Source organism: Mustelus asterias, chromosome 1 (assembly GCF_964213995.1).
Source record: "Mustelus asterias chromosome 1, sMusAst1.hap1.1, whole genome shotgun sequence".
Taxonomy (NCBI): domain Eukaryota; kingdom Metazoa; phylum Chordata; class Chondrichthyes; order Carcharhiniformes; family Triakidae; genus Mustelus; species Mustelus asterias.
Genome location: NC_135801.1, coordinates 200407711 through 200429379, shown reverse-complemented (window position 1 = coordinate 200429379; position 21669 = coordinate 200407711). Strand labels below are relative to the sequence as shown.

The window sequence follows — 21669 nt, the reverse complement described above, 5'->3', positions numbered from 1 at the left end:
CCTCCTTTAAAAACAAAGGCTGGCGGGGTGCAAAAAACAGGTCATATATGTACAAAATTCACAAGTCCAGACGGTCTGGAGGACCGAACCGTCGCTGCGATCTCCTCAACACCGGTTGCGACACCGGAGCAGGTGCTTGCGGTGGCGTTCTCTCCAAAACAGCGTCCGGCTGTCCCCTCGAGGACACCCGGGCCGGTTGACCCTGGTGAGGCAATGGTGCAGGGGATCCTGGAACCTTCTGTGGTGGCGCCGATCTCCGAGTCTCAGGCAAGCTGTACATGGGAGTATAACTGTTATGCACTGGTCCCGGTGCTGACCGCGCCACGTCTGGGGAAGAAATAAGTAATAGGGGATTCGTGACAGGGGGTATGGGAGCGACAGGAGTTGCTACGTCCCCTGCGGGCGCCAGGTCTCGAATGGAGACTGTGTCCTCTCGCCCGTCAGGATATGCCACATAGGCATACTGAGGGTTGGCGTGGAGGAGTTGGACCGGTTCGACCAAGGGGTCGGACCTGCGGGCCCTCACATGTCGCCGCAGAAGGACGGGTCCTGGGTACGTCAACCAGGCTGGTAATGAGATCCCCGAGGACGACTTCCGAGGGAATGAGAACATCCTCTCGTGGGGAGTAGCATTGGTTGCCGTACACAGGAGGGAGCGGATAGAATGGAGCGCATTTGGAAGGACCTCCTGCCAACGGGAGACTGGAAGGCCCCTGGATTTCAGCGCCAGTAGGACAGCCTTCAAGACTGTAGCATTCTCCCTTTCCACCTGTCCGTTACCCCTAGGGTTGTAGCTCGTGGTTCTACTAGAGGCAATCCGTATGAGAGCAGGAATTGCCTCAAGTCGTTGCTCATGAACGACGAGCCCCTGTCGCTATGTATGTAGCAGGGGTACCCGAACAGGGTAAAAAGCTCACTGAATGCCTTAATCACGGTGGCAGTCGACGTGTCCGCACAGGGGACAACAAACGGGAACCGGGAGTAGTCATCTATTATATTGAGGAAATAGACGTTCCGGTCCGTTGAGGGAAGGGGGCCCTTAAAATCCACACTCAGCCTCTCGAAAGGGCGAGTGGCCTTGACCAATTGTGCCCGGTCCGGTCGATAAAAGTGCGGTTTGCATTCCGCGCAAATCCGACAGCTTCTCGTCACTGACCTGACATCCTCCACCGAGTAGGGAAGGTTGCGGGCTTTTACGAAGTGGTAGAGTCGGGTGACTCCAGGATGACACAGGTCATTGTGGAGGGCCTTCAAGCGGTCCTCCTGCATGATTGCGCATGTTCCGCGCGAGAGGGCATCCGAGGGCTCATTGAGCTTCCCTGGACGATACATAATATCGTAATTATAGGTGGAGAGCTCAATTCTCCACCGCAAGATCTTATCGTTCTTGATCTTGCCCCTCTGCGTGTTACTGAACATAAACGCCACGGATCGTTGATCCGTGATCAGAGTGAACCGCTTCCCCGCCAGGTAATGGCGCCAGTGTCTGACTGCCTCCACAATGGCCTGAGCCTCCTTCTCCACCGCTGAGTGCCGAATTTCGGGGCCTTGAAGGGTGCGGGAAAAAAACGCGACGGGCCTGCCTGCCTGGTTTAGTGTGGCGGCTAGTGCGAAATCAGATGCATCACTCTCCACCTGGAAAGGGATGGATTCATCCACCGCGTGCATCGTGGCTTTCGCAATGTCGCTTTTCAAAGCCTTGAAGGCCAATTGGGCCTCCGGCGTGAGTGGGAAGGTCGTGGACTTGATGAGCGGACGGGCTTTGTCCGCGTAGTTGGGGACCCACTGCGCATAATACGAAAAGAACCCGAGGCATCTCCTCAGTGCTTTTGTGCTAGCGGGCAAGGGAAGTTCAGTAAGGGGGCGCATACGGTCTGGATCAGGGCCAATGACCCCGTTTTCCACCACGTATCCAAGGATAGCTAACCTGCGCGTACGGAATACGCACTTCTCCCTGTTATAGGTCAGATTCAGGCGAGATGCAGTGCGCAGAAAGTGTTGGAGATTCGTGTCATGGTCCTGCTGGTCATGGCCGCAGATGGTGACGTTATCCAGGTACGGGAAGGTAGCCCGCAACCCGTTCTGGTCCACCATTCGGTCCATAGCACGCTGGAAGACCAAGACCCCATTGGTGACACCAAATGGAACCCTGAGAAACTGGTATAGACGACCATCCGCCTCAAAAGCCGTGTATTGTCGGTCCTCTGGGCGGATGGGGAGTTGATGGTAGGCGGACTTAAGGTCTATGGTAGAGAACACTCGGTACTGCGCAATCTGATTGACCATATCAGAAATGCGCGGGAGAGGATACGCATCCAGCTGCGTATAACGGTTAATGGTCTGACTGTAGTCGATGACCATCCGAGGTTTGTTCCTGCTTTTGACTACCACGACCTGCGCTCTCCACGGACTAGCACTGGCCTGTATGATCCCTTCCTTGAGGAGCCGCTGAACCTCAGATCTAATAAAGATCCAGTCTTCAGCGCTGTAACGCCTACTCTGAGTAGCGATGGGCTTGCAGCCTGGTACCAGATTCTTAAATAAAGAAGGTGTGGTGATTTTTAGAGTGGAAAGATTGCATGCGGGGCGCTTTGGGCAATTTGGAGGCTGCGGCTGATTCCCTACTGCCAGTGAAGGGAGTGGCCCACCGTACTGTAGGATCACACTCTTCATGTGGACCATAAAATTTAGTCCGAGGAGAATTGGCGCACAAAGGTGAGGTAACACAAGGAGCCTGTATTGCTCGTAAATTGTGCCCTGTACCTCTAGGGTTACCATACACCGTCCTTGGATCGGTACAGACCGGGACCATGATGCCATGGAAATTGTCTGTTTGGCAGGTAGAACCCGGAGTCCACACCTTTTTGCAGTGTCAGGGTGTATGAAACTCTCGGTGCTCCCACTGTCAAACAGACAATACACAGTACGACCATTTACCTTTATGTTCATCATGGAATTATCAAGCCTGTGATGCTTTGTCTGGTCCAGGGAGATCGACGCCACCGTTGGCCCCCGGGCGTCACTACATGCAGCCGATGTTGAAGCTGAGGACCCCTGCTGGTCGCTCCTAGTCGTTGTGGACCATGATGGCCGCCCCCATGAATCGCACGTGGGCGAGGGCGCCAAACGTAGCGACTCCTGGTGGTCTTCCTCCTCCTCCATCAGCCACGATGGCGCCGTCCTGGATTCGCACGTGGTCGGACCTCGTGGGTACTGCGACGCCGAAGGAGATTGTCTCCGCTCTGGAGGGTTACAAGCTGCACTGCCATTTTTGGACTTTGACCTGCAAACTTTAGCAGAGTGGCCCTTTTTACCACACTGACTGCAGATTGCCGTTTTTGCCGGACACTGTTGCCGTGGATGCTTGGCCCCACCGCAAAAATAGCATCGCGGGCCGCCTGGAGCTGCCGCCGTCGTCGGGTCGATATGGGAGCGCGAGCCCGCGGGGCGAGGAGGGATTTGTGCTTGCTCATGCCACGTTGTCTCCACATGGTCTTCGGGGTACAGAGCCAAGCTTTTCGATGCTGCCTCCAGCATCTCAGCCATCTCCATCGCTTGGGTCAAGTTGAGGTTCCCTTTCTCCAGTAACTTAAGCCGGATGTACGAGGACCCTACCCCTGCTACGAACGCGTCTCGGGCGAGGTCGTACATATATTGTTCGGCTGATACGTCTTTACAATCGCAACCCCTGGCAAGCTGCAGGAGCTCATTGGCGTAGTCCTCCATGGTTTCGCCCGACTGCCGACGTCGTGTAGCGAGGAGGTAACGAGCGTGTATCTCGTTGGGTGGTCTCGTGTATCGTTTCTTCAAGAGCTCGATGGCCCTCGGGTAAGTGGTGGCCGCACGAATCGCAAGATAAATCGTGTCGCTTACCCTTGCGTGGAGGACCTGGAGTTTGTCACTGTCTGTAGTGATAGCTACAGAGGCTGCCAGGTAGTCTTCGAAACACTTCCACCAGTGGTCGAAGGTGTTAGCGGCACCGACCGCACGTGGGTCCAACGCCAGACGTTCTGGTTTTAATATTTGTTCCATACTCCCTTTTTACTGTTGAGAGTTTTATGTTTGCTAATAAAATTGATGCGCGACAATCAAGCACGTGGAACAAGGCTTCAGCTATTGAAGGCTTTTATTAGCAAACAATGGAACTAACTAACACGAGTACACCAGTTCAGACTGGAGGGGTCCCGCCGGAGCAGAGGGTCTTATACCTCTCCCCAGGAGGCGGGGCCCGACCGGGATGTGCCATAATAACATTTACCACAGGTAAACACCCTAACCCAACAGTAACATAAGAACAACCCCCAGTGGTAACCAACGATGGTTCACCACAGCAGTACAGACCCTTCGGCTCTCGATGTTGCACCGACCTGTGAAACCAATCTAAAGCCCCTCTAGAACATAGAACAGTACAGCACAGAACAGGCCCTTCAGCCCACGATGTTGTGCCGAGCTTTATCTGAAATCAAGATCAAGCTATCCCACTCCCTATCATCCTGGTGTGCTCCATGTGCCTATCCAATAACCGCTTAAATGTTCCTAAAGTGTCTGACTCCACTATCACTGCAGGCAGTCCATTCCACACCCCAACCACTCTCTGCGTAAAGAACCTACCTCTGATATCCTTCCTGTATCTCCCACCACGAACCCTATAGTTATGCCCCCTTGTAATAGCTCCATCCACCCGAGGAAATAGTCTTTGAACGTTCACTCTATCTATCCCCTTCATCATTTTATAAACCTCTATTAAGTCTCCCCTCAGCCTCCTCCACTCCAGAGAGAACAGCCCTAGCTCCCGCAACCTTTCCTCATAAGACCTACCCTCCAAACCAGGCAGCATCCTGGTAAATCTCCTCTGCACTCTTTCCAGCGCTTCCACATCCTTCTTATAGTGAGGTGACCAGAACTGCACACAGTACTCCAAATGTGGTCTCACCAAGGTCCTGTACAGTTGCAGCATAACCCCACGGCTCTTAAACTCCAACCCCCTGTTAATAAAAGCTAACACACTATAGGCCTTCTTCACAGCTCTATCCACTTGAGTGGCAACCTTTAATCTACACTATTCCAATATCATCCATATGTTTATCCAATGACCATTTAAATGCCCTTAATGTTGGCGAGTCCACAACTGCTGCAGGCAGGGCATTCCACGCCCTTACTACTCTCTGAGTAAAGAACCGACCTCTGACATCTGTCCTATATCTATCACCCCTCAATTTAAAGCTATGTCCCCTTGTGCTAGCCATCACCATCCGAGGAAAAAGGCTCTCACTATCCACCCTATCTAATCCTCTGATCATCTTGTATGCCTCTATTAAGTCACCTCTTAACCTTCTTCTCTCTAACGAAAACAACCTCAAGTCCCTCAGCCTTTCCTCATAAGACCTTCCCACCATACCAGGCAACATCCTGGTAAATCTCCTCTGCACCCTTTCCAATGCTTCCACATCCTTCCTATAATGCGGCGACCAGAACTGTACACAATACAGGCAGTCCCTGACTTACGAACACCCGTACTTACGTACCGACCTCCGTAAAGCCTATTATTTAAAAAAAATGGAGTGACATACAATGGTTCGTACTAACGAACAGGTGGACTACATTGCGCGACGCTCAAAACACTGCGCGTTTTCAGCGGTTCGTCGGCCCGAGGGAGAACAACGCCACACCGTCGTCGCCATTTTAAGTTGGATCGCGTAAACACTGTTGCATGCGTTGTGTTTTGACTTAAATTTTTCGTGTGTTTACCCTCGTAATCATGGCTCCAAAGCGTAAATCTGATGCAAGTGATGGTGATGCATCGAAGAAAAGGAAAACGATCACGATTGAAATGAAAGTGGAAATAATAAAGCGATCGGAGAGAGGTGAAATGCCAACAAACATTGGAAAGCGTTAGGTTACAGTCGGTCAACGATCGGGACAATTATAAAGGACAAGGGGAGAGTAATGGAGCATGTAAAAGGCTCTGTCCCGATGAAAGCGACAATTATCACTAAGCAACGCAGTGGTTTAATTGTCAAAATGGAAAGGCTGTTGTAATTTGGTTAGAGGATCAAAATCAGCATAATATTCCTATTCGCCTTGGCTTGGTGCAAGAAAAGGCTCGAAGCCTTTTCAGTGATTTAAAAGCTGCGCGTGCAGCAAGTGAAGATGCTTGTGATGAAGAATTTGTTGCGAGTAGGGGTTGGTTCAAGTGTTTCAGAGGGAGGGTAAATTTACACAATGTTAAAGCGCAAGGTGAAGCAGCGAGTGCCGATGTCAGTGCTGCCAGAGAGTTTCCTGAAAAGTTGGAAAACATTATTGAGGAGGGAGGTTATGTGCCTGAGCAAATATTTAATGTCGACAAGACTGGCTTATTTTGGAAAAAAATGCCTGAAAGGACATACATTTCAAAAGAGGAAAAAACTGCTCCAGGCATAAGGCATCCAAGGATAGGCTAACGTTATTGCCTGGTGGTAACGCATCCGGGGATTGCAAGCTTAAGCCTATGCTTGTGTATCGCTCCCTAAATCCGAGGGCACTTAGCCGAATCATCAAGGCAGCTCTTCCCGTTATTTTGTTCCTGCTGCTGAATGTTATTGCTTGGCCAAGAAGATTCCTTTCAAAATTCTCCTTGTGCTTGACAACGCCCCCGGACATCCAAACACTTTTGATGACCTTCACCTCAATGTAAAGGTCGTCTTTTTACCACCCAACACCACATCACTACTTCAGCCAATGGATCAGGGGGTCAGAGCCTCCTTTAAGGCCTACTATTTACACTGGACCTTCTCACAAGCAGTCAGGGCTACCCAAGATGATGCAATGACCTTAAAGGAGTTCTGGAGGAATTACAACATCTACGATGGCATCAAAAACATTGCAGATTCTTGGGAGGAAGTGAAGACAACCAACATGAAAGGCGTGTGGAACAAACTGTGCCCCCAATTCGCACATGGTTTTAAGGGGTTTACAGCTGAGGACATCGCCGAAGCCAGGTAGGCTGTGGTTGATATTGGTGATAATCAACTGCAGTTAGACATCAATGAAGACGATGTCTTAGACTTGCCTGAATCCCATGCCGAAGAACTGACCAATGAGGACCTCATGGAGCTGGAGCAGCAGATGATAGCATTTGAGGAAGAAGGCCGGGATGTAGAAACCCCAGAACCCAAGAAGTTTTTGACGAAGGAGTTAGCTGAAGCCTTTCCTCTCATTGAAGCAGGGATGGCAAAGTTAGAGGAGCAAGATCCTAATGCAGAGAGGTTCACCAATGTTTACCGGATAGTTACCGACGGCCTCAGCTGCTACAAGGCCATTTTATAATGAGAAAAAGTGAAGCTCTGTTCAAGCCTCCCTTGATGTTTACTTTAAAAAATTACTTTAATGTTTTTTATACTGTACCCACACACGCACGCACGCACGCACGCACGCACGCACGCACGCACACACACGCACGCACGCACGCACGCACGCACGCACGCACGCACACACACACACACACGCACGCACACACACACCCACACACACACACACACACACGCACGCACGCACGCACACACACACACACCCACACACACACACACACACACGCACGCACGCACGCACACACACACCCACACACACACACACACACGCACGCACACACACACACACACACCCACACACACACACACACACACACACCCACACACTCACACACACACACACACACACACACATATATATAAATATAAAAATAATCCAAGTTTTGTGTCATTTCCATTTATTATTATTACTGTATTATTATATTTAAGATGTTTTAGGTAAAATATATACCATATACTAAGACAAACATTTGACTAATTGACGCTAGATGTTGTAAGGGGAAAATGTAAGGAAAGCACACTTTAAAATGGCTGCCTGGCACATAAAGAGTTAACTGGGAAAGGAGCCATAAAGCAGACACCGGCTTCCACTGACACAGAGATCACTTTAAATCAAACCTAACAGACAAGCCATTTCTAAATCACAGACAGTGACTTAAAGTAAACAAACATCTCAGGAAGCCAAGCCAAGGATCGAGACATCTTTTGAGATAAGGGAAACCCGAGACAAAGGGAATAGATTAGCCATAGGAAGAGCGGGAAAATATGAATGCGGGGAAACCAATTAACACCTGAATGAGCCGAAACCAACCATTGATCGATACAGACATAGGAAATGTACCCATTCATAAGAACAATGCGATGTTAAATGTCTGTATCTGTTTGTATCTGCCTAAAACGATGTGATAATGTTCAAATCACCGGTCCATCTATTGTGCAAAGAGTATAAAGTTGGACCGCTCCCGACATTTTACTGAGAGAAGGTCTACGACTGACTTGTGCCTTGTCTCCACGGAGCTCCGTTGAATAAATTGTGTTTTCTGAATCTCGAGGTCTGACTACTAGTGGATTTTTCCCACAACAAATTGGCGTAGTCGGCTAGGGTCCTATTACTGGTGAGATCGATTAGCCACGATTGCAACCGGGGTAGAGATCGCGGAATCTGTGAGAGTCAGACTGGATCAGAAAATACAGTTTCCAAGGGGGAAACGAAAAGGGTATTTGTACTGTGTATCTGATATAGTGATAAGTACTAACTGCTGATAGTGATAAGTAACTGATTTGTGCTGATCGACAAAAGGACAAGGTAGTGCCTGTCTCAAAATCTCTGCCTTAAACTGGCTATTAAGAGCAGAAATCTGCCACGTGAAGGTCAGGAATTGAAGTGAGTGAGAGACACCAAGGGCACTAAAGGATTGTTAGCCCAGTTTGTGTTACTCCTTCCAAAGTGAATCACCTCACACTTTTCCGCATTGAGCTCCATTGGCCACCTCTCAGCCCAGCTCTGCAGCTTATCTATGTCCCTCTGTAACCTGCCACTTCCCTCCGCACTGTCTACAACTCCACCGACTTTAGTGTCATCCGCAAATTTACTAACCCATCCTTCTTCGCCCTCAGCCAGATCATTTATAAAAATGACAAACAGCAGTGGCCCCAAAGCAGATCCTTGCAGTAACTGAACTCCAGGATGAACATTTCCCATCAACCACCACCCTCTGTTTTCTTACAGCTCGCCAATTCCTGATCCAAACCACTAAATCACCCTCAATCCCATGCCTCCGTATCTTCTGCAATAGCTTACCATGGGGAACCTTATCAAACGCTTTGCTGAAATCCATATACACCGCATCAACCACTTTATCCTCATCCACCTCTTTGGTCACCTTCTCAAAGAACTCAATAAGGTTTGTGAGGCACGACCTACCCTTCACAAAACCGTGCTGACTATCCCTAATCAAATTATTCCTTTCGAGATGCCTATAAATCCTATCTCTTATAATCCTTTCCAAAACTTTGCCCACAACGGAAGTAATGACGACATAAAGATCAAAGCCAAAGGCTCTGCAATCTCCTCCCTAGCCTCCCAGAGAATCCTGGGATAAATCCCATCCGGCCCAGGGGACTTATCTATTTTCACACTTTCCAGAATTGCTAACACCTCCTCCTTATGAACCTCAATCCCGTCTAGTCCAATAGCCTGTATCTCAGTATTCTCCTCGACAACATTGTCTTTTTCCTGCGTGAATACTGATGAAAAATATTCATTTAGCACCTCTCCTATCTCTTCAGGCTCCACGCACAATTTCCCACTACTGTCCTTGACTGGCCCTAATCTTACCCAAGTCATTCTTTCATTCCTGACATACCTATAGAAGGCTTTAGGGGTTTCCTTGATCCGACCTGCCAAAGAGTTCTCATGTCCCCTCCTGGCTCTTCTTAACTCTCTCTTTAGGTCCTTCCTGGATGGGTACAGCTTTATAGAACCTTAGTTAGGCCGCACTTGGAGTATAGTGTTCAATTCTGGTCGCCACATCAGAAGGATGAGGAGGCTTTGGAGAGGGTACAGAAAAGATTTATCAGGATGTTGCCTGGTATGGAGGGCATTAGCTATGAGGAGAGGTTGGAGAAACTTGGTTTGTTCTCACTGGAACAATGGAGGTTGACAGGCGACCGGATAGAAGTCTACAAGATTAGAGTCATGGAGTCAGAGAGGTTTACAGCATGGAAACAGGCCCTTCGGCCCAACTTGTCCATGCTGCCCATTTTGTAAAAACCCCAAAGCAAATTGCCCGCATTTGGTCCATATCCCTCTATACCCATCGTACCCATGTAACTATCTAAATGCTTTTTAAAAGACAAAATTGTACCCGCCTCTACTACTACCTCTGGCAGCTTGATCCAGATACTCACCACCCTCTGTGTGAAAAAAGTGCCCTCTGGACACTTTTGTATCTCTCCCTTCTCACCTTAAACCTATGTCCTCTTGTTTTAGACTCCCCTACCTTTGGGAAAAGATATTGACGATCCAGCTGATCTATGCCCCTCATTATTTTATAGACCTCTATAAGATCACCCCTCAGCCTCCTACGCTCCAGAGAAAAAAGTCCCAGTCTATCCAGCCTCTCCTTATAACTCAAACCATCAAGTCCCGGTAGCATCCTAGTAGATCTTTTCTGCATTCTTTCTAGTTTAATAATATCCTTTCTATAATAGGGTGACCAGAATTGCACACAGTATTCCAAGTGTGGCCTTACCAATGTCTTGTACAACTTCAACAAGACGTCCCAACTCCTGTATTCAATGTTCTGACCAATGAAACCAATCATGCCGAATGCCTTCTTCACCACTCTGTCCACCTGTGACTCCACTTTCAAGGAGCTATGAACATGTACCCCTCGATCTCTTTGTTCTGTAACTCTCCTCAACGCCCTACCATTAACTGAGTAAGTCCTGCCCTGGTTCAATCTACCAAAATGCATCACCTTGCATTTATCTAAATTAAACTCCATCTGCCATTCATCAGCCCACTGCCCCAATTGATCAAGATCCTGTTGAAATCGGAGATAACTTTCTTCACTGTCCACTATGCTACCAATCTTGGTGTCATCTGCAAACTTACTAACCATGCCTCCTATATTCTCATCCAAATCATTAATATAAATGACAAATAACAGTGGGCCCAGCACTGATCCCTGAGGCACACCACTGGTCACAGGCCTCCAGTTTGAAAAACAACCCTCTACAACCACCCTCTAATTCTGGCTTCTGTCAAGAAGCCAATTTTGTATCCATTTAGTTACCTCACCCTGGATACCTTGAGATTTAACCTTTTGCAACAACCTACCATGCGGGACCTTGTCAACGGCTTTATCAAAGATTATGAGGGGCATGGACAGAGTGGATAGTCAGAAGCTTTTTCCCAGGGTGGGAGTGCCAATTACTCGGGGGCATTGGTTTAAGGTGCGAGGGGCAAGGTTTAAAGGAGATGTACGAGGCAGATTTTTTACACAGAAGGTGGTGGGTGCCTGGAACTCGCTGCTGGGGGAAGTTGTGGAGGTGGATACTGTATTGGCTTTTAAGGGGCATCTTGACAAATACATGAATAGGATGGGAATAGAGGGATATGGTCTCCGGAAGGGTAGGGTGTTTTAGTTAAGTCGGGCAGAGTGGTCGGTGCAGGCTTGGAGGGCCGAAGGGCCTGTTCCTGTGCTGTAATTTTCTTTGTTCTTTGCTAAAAATCAGAAGACAATAAGCCCACAAGAAATAGGAACAGGAGGAGGCCATTTGGCCCCTCGAGCCGGTTCCACCATTCAATAGATCATGGCTGTTCCAATGTTTCTCACGTCCACTTTCCTGCCCTTTCCCCATAACCCTCACTGATGATAAATCTCTCTATCTCAGCTTAAATATACACAAGGACTCTGCCCCCACTTCTCTCTGTGGAAAGGAGTTCCAAAGACTCACAACCCTCTGGGAGAAGAAATTCCTCCTCATCTCAGTCTTAAATTGGGTCCCCTTTCTTCTGAGTCTCTGCCTCTGGTCTGAGACTCTCCCATGAGGGGAAACAGCCTCTCGGTATTTGCCCTGTCGAGCCCCTTAAGAATCCTGTATGTTTCAATGAGATCACCTCTCATTCTTCTCAATTCCAGTGAACAGAGTCCCGACCTGCTTAACCTTTCCTCACAAGACAATCCCTCCTTACCGGGGATCATCCCAGTGAACCTTCTCTGAGCTGTCTCCAATGCAATTATACCTTTCCTTAAATTAAGGGACCAAAAGTGCTCACGGTGTTGCAGATGTGGTCTCACTAGCACCTTGTCCAGTTACAGCAAGACTTTCCAACTCTAATAATCCAATCCCAGGGCAGGAAACATAAAGGAAAATACGCAACACAGGGCAAACTCAGAGTTACAAATAATTGTAAAACAACAAAGCTCAATGTGGTTAATCTGAATGCAAGAGTGAGTTGCAACAAGATAAATTGAGTTGATGGCACAGATTGCAACTTCTGAGTATGATGTATTAGCTGTTACGCGGTGGAAACATGGTTGCAAGTTGACCAGGACTGGGTGCTCAACATTCCAGGATATACAATGTTCCAAAAGAACAGACCAAAGGGGGAAGGAGGTATTGATAGGCAGAGGGATCTGGGTGTACAGGTACGCAGGTCACTGAAAGTGGCAATGCAGGTGGAGAAGGTAGTCAAGAAGGCATACGGCATGCTTGCCTTCAGCGGCCAGGGTATTGAGTTAAAAAATTGGCAAGTCATGTTGACGCTTTATAGAACCTTAGTTAGGCTGCACTTGGAATATAGTGTTCAATTCTGGTCGCCACACTACCAGAAGGATGTGGATGCTTTGGAGAGGGTACAGAAAAGATTTACCAGGATGTTGCCTGGTATGGAGGGCATTAGCTATGAGGAGAGGTTGGAGAACCTTGGTTTGTTCTCACTGGAACGACAGAGGTTGAGGGGAGACGTGATAAAAGTCTACAAGATTATGAGAGGCATGGACAGAGTGGATAGTCAGAAGCTTTTTCCCAGGGTGGAAGAGTCAATTACTAGGGGGCACAGGTTTAAGGTGCGGGGGGCAAGTTTTAAAAGAGATGTATGAGGCAGATTTTTTACACAGAGAGTAGTGGGTGCCTGGAACTCATTGCCGGGGGAGGTAGCGGAAGCGGATACGGTAGTGACTTTTAAGGGGCGTCTTGACAAGTACATGAATGAGGTGGGAATAGAGGGAAATGGTCCCCGGAAGCATTTTAGTTAAGTCAGGCAGCATGGTCGATGCAGGCTTGGAGGGCAGAAGGGCCTATTCCTGTGCTGTAATTTTCTTTGTTCTTTGAGGTGGGGTAGTGTTGTTTAGGTTTCAGAGCAGAGCTGTGATATAAAGGTAGTGGATAGTGAATTTGGTTTTGGTTGAATAGCAGGGGAAGGAAGACAAGAGTGGGAGTAGTCTATAAACCCCCAAAATGTGACCTCTCAAGAAATCAGAGCAAAACTGGGGAAATATGAGGGGAAAGTTTGAAGGGAACTGCAATTATCATGGGAGATTTTAATCTGCATCTTGATTAGACAAACCAATCCGACAAGTGTGACATAGAAGATCAATTTATGGAGTGTATCAGGGATTGCATTTTAGAGCAGTACGGTGTGGAATCTACCCAAGAACAGGTTACTTTCGATTTGGTTTGTGTAATGAAGAAGGATTAATACAGGATCCCCTAGGAGTTAGTGCTCACAATGTGATAGAATTCCAGATAGAGTTTGAGGGTAAACACCATGGGTCCATAACCAGTGTCTTCAACTTAAATAAGGGTCATTATAATGGTCTGAGGGAGGCGCTGTCTAAGGTGAGCTGGGTAAACAAGCTAAGATACGGGTCAGTAGATGAGCAGTGGCAGATACTGAAACAGCTGGTCCCAAATTCTCAGCAGGAGTTTATCTCAATCACAAAGAGGTATTCCACAAGAAAGAGGCAAAATCCAGGGTTAAGACAGGAGGTCAGGGATAATGTTAAATTGAAAAGCGGGATATACAAAGTGGTGAGGGATCGTGGGAGACCAGAGACTGGGGAGAGTTCAGGATCCAGCAGCAAAAGCCAATAGGAAGGGAGCAAATGAATTTTGAGAGAAAACGTGCATGTAGCGTTGGAAGTAACCGTGAGAGATTCTGTGGAAATATAAATAGGAAGTGGCAGCTCAGGTCAATGTGGGGCCGCTACTGAGCGAGGCGGGTGAATTGAAAACAGCAAACAAAGAAATGGCGGATTTGCGAAATACATTTTTGCATCAGTCTGCATCATGGAAGACATTGTAAATATCCCTAAATTATCAGATGGGGGATTCCGAATAACAGGGGAACTTACAAAACTCCCAATCACAAGGGATAGAGAATAAGAAAACTCAAGTGGCTAAACGTGGACACGTCACCAGGACTCGATGAACTGCATGCTCAGGGTTTAATGGAAGCGGCTGTAGAGATAGTGGACCCATTGGTAGAAATATTTCATTACTCGCTAAATTCCAGAGGTGTTGGAAGATTGGAAAACAGCCAATGTGACGCCCTTGTTCAAAAAGGGAGAAAGGCAGAAGGCAGGGAACTACAGGCCGGTTAGTTTAACATCGATTATTGGCAAGATGCTGGAGTCAATGATCAAAGAGGAAATAACTCATCATTGAGGAAAGCTGAATATAATCAAACCTAGTCAACATGGTTTTATGAAGGATAATTTGCTTGAATTCTTTGAGGATGTGGCAGGGAGAGTAGATAGAGGGGAACCTGTAGATGTAGTGTATTTAGATTCCAAAAGGCATTTGACAAGGTGCCGCATCAAGTAAAAGCCCATGGAATCGGGGGAAGTGTGTTCGCGTGGATTGAGAGTTGGAATAAATGGGTCCTTTTCAGAGAGGAAAGCTGTGAATGGCCTTACCTCGCATTAAGTTGATCTTTCTTCATACCCTAGCTATGACTCTAACACTACAGTCTTTCATTCTCTATGAATGGTATGCTTTGTCCGCACAACGTGCAAGAAACAATACTTTTCACTGTATGCTAATACATGTGACAATAATAAATAAAATCTAAAGGGCAGGGATCAGTTCTTGGCTCGCAATTGTTCACTATTTACATGAATGACCTGGAGGCAGGAACAGAATGTCAGCTTTCCAATTTGCCGATGATGTGAAGCTTGGTGGAGGGGCAGGTTGTGATGAGGATGTTGCGATTCCGCAATGGGTTATCGATAGATTGGGTGACTGGGTGGAAACCCGGCAAATGGAGTTTAATGTGGGGGAAGTGTGAGATCATGCACTTTGTGAGAGGAATCAGAAGGCAGATTATTATCTAAATGGAGAGAGACTGCAGGTGAGTGAAGTACAGAGGGATCTGGGTGTTCTCGTGCATCAACCACAGAAAACCCGCAGGCAGGTCCAACAAGTAGTTCAGACAAATGGCATTTTTGCTTTCGTTGCAAAGGGTTTGGAGTTTAAAAATAGGGAGGTTTTGTTGTAATTGTACAGGTGTTGGTGAGGCCTCACCTGGGATACTGCGTACAGTCAATGGTTCCCTTACCTAAAGAAAGGAGATGGCAACATGGGGGGCAATCCAAAGGAGATTCACCAGTCTCATTCTGGGGATGAGAGGCTGTCCTATCAAGGTGGACTAAATAGGCTGGCTCTGTATTCCTGGAGTTTAGAAGAGTGAGGGGTGACCTTCTTCAAACTTGTGAGATCCTGAGGGAGCTGGACAGGGGAGCCAGTGAGATGTTTTCACTAGTGGGAGTGTCTCAAACAAGGCAACACAGCTCCAAGATAAGGGCAGTAACTGAAAACGGAGGTGCGTAGAAATCTCTTTTGCAGAGGGTGGTGAATCTCTGGAATTCTCTGCCCCAAAGGGTGGTGGAGGCTGGATCAGTATTCAAAGTGGAGATGGATCAATATTTGATCGATTGGGGAATAGAGGGCTATCGGGAAATGGCACAGACAAGGAGTTGATTCATTCATATTGAATAGCGGGGCAGGCTTGAAGGATCTGATGGCCAGTCCTGCTCCTATTTCTTGTTTTATTTTCCATTTGCCTTTTTTTCACCACTTACTGAACCTATCAATATCTCTTTGTAAACGGTTTGTTTCCCTCCCACAACAAGCCTTTCCTTGTACTTCTGGACCATCTCCAAATTTGCTTACAGTGTGTTTGCTTCCTTCCTCAAAGTCATTAATGTATATTGTGAACGGTTGCGGGCCCAGGACTGATCGCTGTGGAAGCCACTGGTTACACATCACCAACCCCTTATCCCCACTCACTGTTCCCCACCCATTAGCCAGTTCTCTCTCCGTGCCAATATACTGCCGCCAACTCGACGGCTTCTTACCTTGTGGCTAAAATGTTTGTCAGGTAGTTTGTTGGACATCTTCTGGAAGTCCAAATACAACACATTTACTGGTTCCCCTCGATCCACTCTGGGTGAGAATGCCTTGAAAACCTCTCATAATTTAGTCAGACACAATTTCCCTTTGATGAAGCCATGCTGATGCTGCTTGATTAGATTGTGATTTTCCAAATGTGTTTCTATTACTGCCTTAATAGTCAATTCTAACGGTTTTCCAACAATCGATAGTTAAACATTATAGAGAGAGGTCAGCCAATGAGAATTGCTCCCACCAATGGGGTTCAGATGTGATGCTCAAACCGAGGGGATCAGAGAGCATTGAAGACACCAGGTGGTCAGAGGTATGGCTGAGCAGTGCCCATAGGACAGTGTCAGCCTGGCAGTGCCCCCAGGCACTCTGGCAGTGCCAGCCTGGCACCCTGTACTACCTATCAAGCATCCTGGCATTGCTCACTGGGCACCTTGGCACTGCCCAACCCTACCCCTGACCACCTGGGAGGTTTCAATTGTCCTCCGATCCCCCCAGCAAGGCCATCATGTCTGGTTCCCATTGGTGGTGTCCAAGCATGGTTATAGTCAGGGAGAAGCCTAGCCAGTGAGGTGTTACAGGTAAGTGAGCTTGGATGATAGTCTCTGGGACTCATTATACTTTTGCTGGTAAAACAGTGCCATTGCAACCGTGGGAGGCAAAAACTGGGTGCAGACCTGGTTCTCACCTCCCATCCAATCTTACCATCTCGCCTTACCCAAGATCAGAGAGGATAAGGTGGTGAGATCATGGCCATAAGATTCTGAGGGGTCTTGGCAAGGTGGATGTGGACTGGATGTTCTTGGGTGAATCCTGAACTTTGGTAACTGTTTAAAAGTAAGCAATCAGCAGTCTGAAACGGAGAGGTGATGAAATGTTTCCTGTCAGAGGCTTGTGATTCTTTGGAGCTCTGTTTCTGGAAGCGATTCTCTGAAAGTTTGTTTGAGGCTCGGGCGTATACAGGGTATCCGATCAGATTGGCCACGATCCTATGAAATGGTGGGGCAGGCTCGAAGGGCCGAATGGCTTCTTCCTGCCTCTTGTCTGACTGTCCATAAGACCATAAGACACAGGAGCAGAATGAGGCCACTCGGCCCATCAAGTCTGCTCCGCCATTCAATCATGGCTGATATCTTTCTCATCCCCATTCTCCTGCCTTTTCAGTAGTGTGATCAGTAAGTTTGCGGACGACACAAAATTGGCAGGACTTGCAGATAGTGAGGAGCATTGTCAGAAGCTACAGAAGGATATAGATAGGCTGGAAATTTGGGCAAAGAAATGGCAGATGGAGTTCAATCCTGATGAATGCGAAGTGATGCATTTTGGTAGAAATAATGTAGGGAGGAGCTATACGATAAATGGCAGAACCATAAAGGGTGTAGATACGCAGAGGGACCTGGGTGTGCAAGTCCACAGATCCTTGAAAGTGACATCACAGGTGGAGAAGGTGGTGAAGAAGGCATATGGCATGCTTGCCTTTATAGGACGGGGCATAGAGTATAAAAGTTGGGGTCTGGTGTTGCAGATGTATAGAACGTTAGTTCGGCCGCATCTGGAATACTGCGTCCAGTTCTGGTCGCCACACTACCAGAAGGACGTGGAGGCTTTGGAGAGAGTACAGAGGAGGTTTACCAGGATGTTACCTGGTATGGAGGGGCTTAGTTATGAGGAGAGATTGGGTAAACTGGGGTTGTTCTCCCTGGAAAGACGGAGGATGAGGGGAGACTTAATAGAGGTGTATAAAATTATGAAAGGCATAGATAGGGTGAACGGTGGGAAGCTTTTCCCCAGGTCGGTGGTGACGTTCACGAGGGGTCATAGGTTCAAGGTGAAGGGGGGGAGGTTTAACACGGATATCAGGCGGATATATTTTACACAGAGGGTGGTGGGGGCCTGGAATGCGCTGCCGGGCAAGGTGGTGGAGGCAGACACACTGGGAACGTTTAAGACTTATCTAGATAGCCATATGAACGGAGTGGGAATGGAGGGATACAAAAGAATGGTCTAGTTTGGACCAGGGAGTGGCGCGGGCTTGGAGGGCCGAAGGGCCTGTTCCTGTGCTGTATTGTTCTTTGTTCTTTGTGTTCTTTGTTTTCCCCATAACCCCTGATCCCCTTATTAATCAAGAACCTATCTATCTCTGTCTTAAAGACACTCAATGACCCGGCCTCCACAGCCTTCTGCGGCAAAGGGTTCCACAGATTCACCACTCTCTGGCTGAAGAAATTCCTCCTCATCTCTGTTTTAAAGGGTCGTCCCTTTAGCCTGAGGTTGTGCCTCTGGTTTTAGTTTTTCCAACTAGTGGAAACATCCTCTCCATGTCCACTCTATCCAGGCCTCACAGTATCCTTTAAGTTTCAATAAGATCCCCCCTCATCCTTCTGAACTCCAACGAGTTTAGACCCAGAGTCCTCAATCATTCCTCACATGACAAGCTCTTCATTCCAGTGATTATTCTTGTGAACCTCCTCTGGACCTTTTCCAAGGCCAGCACATCCTTCCTTAGATATGGGGCCCAAAACTGTTCAAAATACTCCAAATGGGGTCTGACGAGAGCCTTATGCAGCCTCAGAAATACATCCCTGCTCTTGTATTCTAGCCCTCTCGACATGAATGCCAACATTGCATTTGCCTTCCTAACCACCGACTGAACCTGCACGTTAACCTTAAGTCCATAGGTAAGAGTGTCAGGAGCATGGCGGAGCAGGTTGCACAGACAGGCTTCATTTTGGTGATGACCTTGTCCATGGTCCTTGGGTTGCTGGGATACAAAGCAGAGGAAAAGAGCTCAAGGGAAGAAGGTGTAATTCTACCTGTGAAAATTCAGAGCCTTTGAGGACTTTTCAGCTGAGAGGATGACTGAATAAAGTCTTTGTTCTACCTGTTTTCTCATGTGGAATTTATAGCTGACCAATTGATCCATGTTTAATATAGGTTGACTTTGGTTTGATGTTAAGTGAGATTTTGCCCAGTTTGATGTCAGGATCATTTACTGAATTTGGTTTATTTGTCTTCACAAGAATCAGAACAATTATCTTTTTAAAAGTTTACCTATGAGTCACAGGTAAGGCTTACATTAACACTGCAATGAAGTTACTGTGAAAATCCCCTAATCGCCACACTCCGGCGCCTGTTCGGGTACACTGAGGGGGAATTTAGCGTGGCCGATGCACCCTAACCAGCACGTCTTTCAGACTGTGGGAGGAAACCGGAGCACCCGGAGGAAACCCACGCAGACATGGGGGGAACGTGACCCAAGTTGGGAATTGAGCCTGGGTCCCTGGCACTGTGAGGGAGCAGTGCTAACCACTGTGTCACCGTGCTGCCCCGGGTCCCTGGCACTGTGAGACAGCAGTGCTAACCACTGTGTCACCGTGCCGCCCCGGGTCCCTGGCACTGTGAGACAGCAGTGCTAACCACTGTGTCACCGTGTTGCCCCGGGTCCCTGGCGCTGTGAGGCAGCAGTGCTAACCACTGTGCCACCGTGTTAAATCACTACACACAATCATAGAAAAGACATCCTTATTTCCATCAGAGTGGCTAGCTGATGATATCTGACAGCCAGCCGTTCAGCTTTCTGCTCAGTTTAACATTGAAGGTTCTGGTCTTTCTACTTTAACGAGTATAATGTGTTAGCCACAGTCCAAGAGGAGTGAAGAAATAGGAAGAAGAATGTGTGCTCACCAAATTTATTCCTCCAGAAGATGTGTCCAAACACATAGCAGCTAAAGTGGCCAGGCCGATGATGCCATTATCGTAAGTGCCACCACTGGAAAGGAGAAAGCAAACATTACAGAGAAGAACATGAGAGAATCGATGGAAAACCAACTGTCTCCCATGGAAGGATTAAACTGCCAAATTTACAAAGGACCCTGACTCACCTGCACTTTCTCATCATTAATCATAACTGAGGGTGGCAGAGGATGTTGCCCCTTTAGCCAAACAGCTCCAGTCTGGTTGGAGCACTGGCATCTCGCCAGCAATGTGGGAATTCTGTGTCTGCTGACACAACCAAAGATGGAATTTTTGCTTGAACGTTTTTTGAGGATGTGGTGATATTTTGGGAAGGAGGTTGTGTATCTTTGGACGGGGATTTACCACCTCGCTGCACTTGGCCAGCGCGGTGAGCTGGGAAAATTGTGTGAGGGGCTAACAATCTAATTGATGATGGTGCCAAATGGTTTGTGCTGACAAAGGAAATTAGAGAGAGTATCCAATCCAAGGAAGAAGCATACAGATTGGCCAAGAAAAATAATAGGCCTGAGGATTGGGAGCAGTTTAGAATCCAGCAAAGAAGGACCAAGGGATTGATTAAGAAGGGGAAAATACAGGATGAAAGTACGCTTGCAGGGAACATAAAGACTGACACGAAGAGTTTCTATAGACACGTGAAGAGGAAGAGGTTGGTGAAGAGAAATGTAGGTCCCCTACAGACAGAAACGGGGGAACGTATAATAGGGGACAAAGAAATGGCCGAGCAACTGAATACATACTTTGGTTCTGTCTTCACAAAAGAGGCCACAAATCAGATGCCAGAAATGTTGGAGAATGCAAGAATTAGTGAGAGGGAAGAACTGAGGGAGATCAATATTAGTAGAGAAATGGTGCTGGGAAAATTGATGGCATTGAAGGCGGATAAATCCCCAGGGCCTGATAATCTACATCCCAGAGTACTTAAGGAAGTGGCTCCAAAAATAGTGAACGCATTGGAGGTCATCTTCCAGGATTCTATAGACTCTGGAACAGTCTCTGCAGATTGGAGGGTAGTGAATGTTACTCCAATATTCAGAAAGGGAGGTAGAGAGAAAACAGGGAATTATAGCCCAATAAGCTTAACATCGGTGGTGGAGAAAATTCTCAAATCCATTATCAAGGACTTTAGAGCAGAGTATTTAGAAAGCAGTGGCAGGATCAGACAGAGTCAGCATGGATTTATGAAGGGGAAATCATGCTTGACAAATCTGTTGGAATTCTTTGAAGATGTAACTAGTAGAGTTGACAAGGGGGAACCAGTCGATGTGGTATATTTGGACTTTCAGAAAGCGTTTGACAAAGTCCCACACAAGAGATTATCGTGCAAGATTAAAGGGCATGGGATTAGGGGAAGTGTATTGAGATGGATAGAAAACTGGTTGGCAGAGAGAGAACAAAGAGTAGGAATTAATGGGTGCTTTTCAAATTGGCAGGCAGTAACTAGTGGGGTACCACAGGGATCGGTGCTGGGACCCCAGCTATTCACAATATATATTAATGATTTGGATGAGGGAACAAAATGGAACATCACAAAGTTTGCAGATGATACCAAGTTGGGTGGGAGGGTGAACTGTGACGAGGATGCAGAGATCCTTCAGAATGATCTGGACAGGTTGGGTGAGTGGGCTAATCAATGGCAGATGCAGTATAATTT

At 47.5% G+C, this 21669-nt stretch overlaps 1 protein-coding gene across 1 annotated transcript in view; it reads right to left on the bottom strand.

Annotated features, from left to right (window-relative positions):
- LOC144481080 (disintegrin and metalloproteinase domain-containing protein 12-like) overlaps positions 1 to 21669 on the bottom strand; it is a 359843-nt gene that overhangs the window by 81718 nt on the left and 256456 nt on the right. The window contains exon 10 of the mRNA XM_078200726.1: positions 19947 to 20031. Within this exon, the coding sequence (XP_078056852.1) occupies positions 19947 to 20031 (85 nt within the window). The remainder of the gene's footprint in view (positions 1 to 19946; positions 20032 to 21669) is intronic.